This window comes from Acipenser ruthenus, chromosome 7 (assembly GCF_902713425.1).
Source record: "Acipenser ruthenus chromosome 7, fAciRut3.2 maternal haplotype, whole genome shotgun sequence".
Lineage (NCBI taxonomy): Eukaryota > Metazoa > Chordata > Actinopteri > Acipenseriformes > Acipenseridae > Acipenser > Acipenser ruthenus.
This window is the reverse complement of record NC_081195.1, coordinates 6247210-6253209: the sequence shown is the minus strand read 5'-3', so window position 1 is coordinate 6253209 and position 6000 is coordinate 6247210. Positions and strand designations below refer to the sequence as shown.

Genomic DNA, 6000 nt, shown 5'->3' with positions numbered 1-6000 from the left:
TCGTCTATTTACAAGCCTACACTTGAGGAATTGCTATGTGTAAATGCGGTGTTTTTAAGTCAGTTAAGGTATTTATGTAATAATGTCTTTCTTCAGGCAGTGAAGTGGAGGGAAAGACACTTCTAATGCTGTGAATGCTGAAGGCAAGTATGTGCCACTCATCTTGGAGCCCACAAAGGAGCTTCCTGAATCGGCGGACTTTACGTGGTTTATTTCTAACAGTGTTTTTTTTATTTTTTATCCCAACAATAAAAGTAATTTACGCAACACAAATGATAAAGATCAATAAATATTTTATTACTGGTAAAAACCACAGTATCAATTGCTGCATTTGCTGATTGACCCAATTAGCAGGTTCATGTGTGGCACATTGACAAACTTAAAAGAAATGTGATTTGTGTTAACTTTGATGATACTGAAACAACTTGTAATACTCATGTTATACATAAGAGTGAAGTGTGAATCAAAACTTAACTCCTACAATGCTGCAGGCATGTATTCTTTAGTGTAATCATTCAGTGTGTCCTTACCTGATGGCATTATAAAACATTTGTCTACATGACTTTCTTATAGATTATGTTTGTGTTTTTAAAGTTATGAGTGGAGGCAGTAATCCACTATTAGACTTTTCCACTCAAAAGTTATTTGTTGCACAACTTTGCAAGGTTTGTAAATATATGTTATGAGAACATACTGACAGAACTTCTACAATTTTTGTACTTGAAATACAGATCTCTATGTTGGATACAGTATGTATGGCTTGCCAAACACTTCTTACGACACACTTCTAGACACACTGTAAATGTTCCTTTACTTTGCTACTAAAACAAGGACATCAAATAAGATTGTTTTACTGCTTTAAAACCAACAAAGATGTGCAAGATCAGCCATATTCTAAAGGGCAAGGGTGTAAGGGTTACATCCCCAAACATTTACTATGAGCTGTCAAATAAACAGCAAACTGTTGCTTGCTGCAAACCAATTCCCATGCAAATTAAAATCGGCACTAATCACAGTGAGGGATTTAAACAGGATATAGATGCCTGACACAGCCGAGGTTTGTCCAATTATCAGACCATCAGCTAATGTGTTAAAGGCAGGAGAAGCAATCTACTGTGTCAATTAAATTACTGGGGCTGACTAAATAACATATGGACTTCAACAGGAGAGCACCTATTAACATTTGAATCTCCTAACCTCAAAGAGGTATCCTGTAAAACAGCATCAGAATTAATTTACATGACAGTTTCAGATTAGACCATGCACAAATATGCTTTAATAGAGGCCCAATTTACATAGACATTGACATTACAATTACAGGTTAAGTATACAGAATTTATTATTATTATTATTATTATTATTATTATTATTATTATTTGTTTACTTAGCAGACGCCTTTATCCAAGGCTACTTACAGAGACTAGGGTGTGTGAACTATGCATCAGCTGCAGAGTCATTTACAATTACGTCTCACCCGAAAGACGGAGTACAAGGAGGTTAAGTGACTTGCTCAGGGTCACACAATGAGTCAGTGGCTGAGGTGGGATTTGAGGTGGGATTTGAACCGGGGACCTCTTGGTTATAAGCCCTTTTCTTTAACCACTGGACCACACAGCCTCCTATAGAAAGAAATATTAGGATAACATGACATTATAAATGCAACTAATCTATACTACCCAATACTGTTTGAAGGGTAGTCAGTGGACATTCAGAAATTAAATAAAAAAAATTATAACTAAGCCACCGGAATATGGAGATGTTGAACTCAAAATGGAAACAGTCCCAGTCTACTTCTCGTTGAGAGATGTCTTAACTGATGTCTTAAAGAGTAAGTAGAGTTATATGTCCCCATATGTTGCTAGAACTGTTTAAATAATGTTGTTTCTACACTTAATAAAACTTTAAAGTTTGTTTCAAAGCTCTTTTCAAAATGGCCACGCTAGTGCACTGGGGTTTGAGGTCTGTCCTCTAAATCACTGCAGGAAGAAAAAATATATATATATATCAAGTGTTCTTGCTTTTCTGTTCCATATCACATCATGGATCGTTATTGCTGTGTTACCTGTTTGACAATGTGGGCAATAATCCTTACACTATCAGTGCATTAGAGCTGACATTTTGTAAAGAGCTTTGAAACAGACTTTAAAGTTATAAGTGTACAAGTTGTCAGAATGTTAACAATGAAAAGAAAAATTACATGTATATTATTTAAACAGAAGCAGCAACATTTGGGAACATGAAACGCTATATTTTTCAGAACCACGCTACTTACTATATAACTTTTACCTTTTTTTTTTTTTTTTTTTTTTAAACAAAAGCATCAATTTTGGTTTGCACGGTCAACTCCTGTGATCATTCTAAAATGCTATGCCTAAATTGCTCCAGTGCTCTGTAGTGCTGAATGGTTGAACTGTGGAATCCAAATAAAATCATTCGGAACATAGGGAGAATGTAAAGAACTGTGGATCAATAATACAGCACATCAAAGAAAAGGTACAGAAAACAATTAAATCACCTGTGTGAGACCTACCCAAAGAGGATGTGGCTTTACCCACAACATAAACAGATTTAGCGTTCCATTGATCCTTCAAACTTTCCATCCATTCTGTTAAAAACAAGACAGAAATTGCATTACAAGCATGCCAAAGAATAAACAAACAAACCAAAACAAAAAGATGTTTTAAGTTGCTGATTGCAATGGATGTCTTGGTGCAACACAGACACAATTAAAATGAAACAGGAAAAATGTTCTCCCACCACTTAATATAGTACAATGAATGTAGTAAAGATTGTTTTGTGCAACATCTTGTGTTCCTTCAGATGTCTATAAACTCCCAACATAGAAGTGGTCAACTGCTGAGAAATTCTCGCTCCTGCAGTAGGAAAGTCGATTTCAATTACTTTAGACCAGTAGCGAAACTGGTGTTGATTATGATAAAGTAGATTTGTATTTCTAGTATATTGCTAATGGTACTGACAGTGTTACTCGGGGGAGAGTGTCAGATATTTGGGGCAAGAAACTTTTGTACTCCAGGCAGCCTATCTCTAAAACTTTTCATAAACAAGGCTGACTATTCAAAACATAGGGAAATATCAGCTTTGTTTATAATCTCTCTTGATGGGTGGAATTAAAAAGCAGGTGATACAGATGTGCTGTAGATTTAACATCACATTTAGTGAATGTGTTTTTTTTTTATGTCAATTCAATGAAATGTGAGATCTTGAGATCCACAAGATGGATATGTAATGTACAGAGCTGGATAGAATATCAAAGAGACTTCGCAGGGCTATTGAATACATTAACAAGGAGTTGTTTTGGGCATAAGCCTCATAGGCAGGTGCAAGGTTTTAAATGCTACCGAGTCCACTGCATTAAGGACAAGGGAAGGATTACTTTCCATTCAGAAAGCGAAGGTTTTAAAGAGCAGGTAGAACCAAATAGAAAGTTAGTTAGGCAGGTGCTTAATATAAAAAAAGTTATGAAGCACCTCTCTGTTGTTTTTTTTTTTAGTTTAAGCATAAAATCAAAGGTCACATTACAAAGAAGACTCAGTGTAAACAACTTGTTATTTCTAAGAGGAAACCCTTTTTTGTTGCAGCTGGGTTAGAGTGTCAATATTATATAATAGGTTGGTGCCACTTTCCTCCATCAGGTGGCAATGATTACTTTTCAGAGGCAGGTGAAAAATCACCAGTGTCCTTTCAGTAACATGCCTCAAGTGAAATACTGGCAGATGAGTTGGGTTATAAGGTATTGGCTATGTTGAACACCAACCATGCTGTTTATGAAGCAGTCTCTCCAAACAGGAAATCAGGGTAATAAGACAGCATACAGGCTTTAGAACCATGAAGGAAGTCGGACACCTTAGCCCTGCTGCACAGAAACCTGGCAGACGGAGACTGCAGGAAACACAATTAGGTTATACCAGCTCAAATGGATTAAATCCTTTTTGTTATTGTTTCCTGGTTGCTAATATAGTTTCCATGTGCTTTTGAATCTTTAATTGACTCGCCAGGTTCAAAGCACGATTCTTGGTGCTGCTTTGTTGCCATCTTTACATTACTGCCTAGCATTTAACAGAAAAGTGAAAAGGAAGCATAATCTACACCAGATACAAACCAGAAATGTGACAATTAAAAAATAAAATATAGAGCTAATTGTTTGTAGCTAATACTTGGGAGGACACTACAACTAAATTAGAAGGCTCAGGAAACTTTTAACCCACTGTACCACCTCATCCCTCATATTAACTTTCTATGTTTAAGATGGACTGACTTCTTATTTAAAAGAATAGCCTGACAAGACCTGATTGGCTAAATTGCTAACTTTTCTTATGTTCTTCACAGTATGCACTTGACATTGAAAACAAAAGAAACATGGTCAATGCTGCCATCTGCAGGTCATACACAGTAAGGCTACTTACCAGTCAGGTAAAGACAAAACGCTTTCTAATAAAAACACAAAATGTTTTTAGAAACGTAAATATGCAGCAGGAATTAAATTAATAATAATGTTGTCTTGTAGATATTTAAGGCATTCTATACTGTAACTTTCCTCTCTCATATCAGCATCACCCACCTTCTCTTTTACCGTTCTGTTCTAGACACAGGCTCACAGCTTCCACTGCCCTGGGGCTGGTAAAGATGAGCCCACCTTATTTATCTGGGTGTGAAAAAAAATAGAAAAATGGAAACCTTCAATATTCACTGCAGATTTTTCCAAAAAATATATATTATTGAAATCTTGCTGCAGTGGCAGATCATATTTCTTGATATTACATGTATTGTTTTCTATATTCAGGTTTTATAAGCCTTGGTTTATTATTACATGTTATTATGTTCTTAACTTTTCAGATAATGCATTGAGGGAAACAAACTCAAAAGACAAGACAGGGACCAGGGTAGCTTTCAACCCATATGACGCTAACCCCTAAACAACAACAACAATATTATTAATATCATCAACAACAACAACATCAACAACAACAACAATAATGACTATAAGTGAATATGTATAGTCGTGATACATGATTTAACACACAATGCAATTTATATTAAGATCACACAATTTTGCTTCCAAAATAAATATGCACTTAAGTACATTAAAAACATCTAAAATAGTTGGTCAAGTAGCCTGAAAAGTATTTATTTGAATGTTTTTTTTTTTTTTTTTTTTAAATAACAAGAGTAAAGCGTGCATTTGGTCACCTGAATATAAGGGTCAGATCCAGAGTCCCCTTCCTTTGGCTCTTTTAACCAAGCCATTTCTGCCTGTTTTTCACTGTTCTTACATTTGTGTATATAACTCTCTAACTATTAGGACCGGGTGGCACCACCCCACTAGTTGCTTGCTGGCAATTGACCACTACAGAAGCAGTAGAGTGGCGACAGATGCAGGAGTGGGACCACGACCTCCTCCATGTCCTGGAGTGGGTGGAGCTGCAGCAGCGTCCATCCTGGGAAGCCCTTGCCCCGGCTGTCTCCGGTAGAGAGGGGACTCTGGGCACAGTGGTCCTGCTTGGCCATGCGGGAGGGAGTCCTCCAGTGTCGCTGGGAAACCCCAGCCTGACAGAAAGGCTGCTGGCAGGTAGTGGTGCCCAGGGACTTTCAGGACACTGTGTTGAAGGCACATCAGGGCACCCCTGGCACTTTGGAGTCACCAAAACCTTGCGGCGACTTTGGCAGGACTTTTACTCGGGGCGATGTCTCCATGATGGTGGATTACTGCTGCCGCTGTGATGACTGCACAGCCAGGAAGAGACCCGCAAATCAGTCGCGAGCCCCACTCCAGCAGTTCCCGGTTGGCGGGCCCATGGAGCAGATAGGAGTCAACATCCTGGGCCCCTTCCCCCACTGTTAAAGGGGAAACCGCTTTGTCCTGGTTGCCATGGACTACTTTTCAAAGTGGCCTGAGGCATATGCCCTGCCCAACCAGGAAGCAGAGACCATGGCGAACGCACTGCTGGAGGGCTTTGTCTGCCAGTTCGGCTCCACTCTGAC

The 6000-nt window shown here is 38.2% G+C and overlaps 1 protein-coding gene across 1 annotated transcript; it reads right to left on the bottom strand.

Moving 5' to 3' along the window:
- Window positions 1-2368: 2368 nt before the first annotated feature.
- LOC131737568 (uroporphyrinogen-III synthase-like) lies at window positions 2369-5265 on the bottom strand. Its single transcript, XM_059027816.1, is given in 4 exon segments — window positions 2369-2605; window positions 4580-4673; window positions 4844-4930; window positions 5209-5265. Coding segments are annotated over 4 exon segments (414 nt in total). The 3' UTR covers window positions 2369-2429.
- Window positions 5266-6000: the final 735 nt, after the last annotated feature.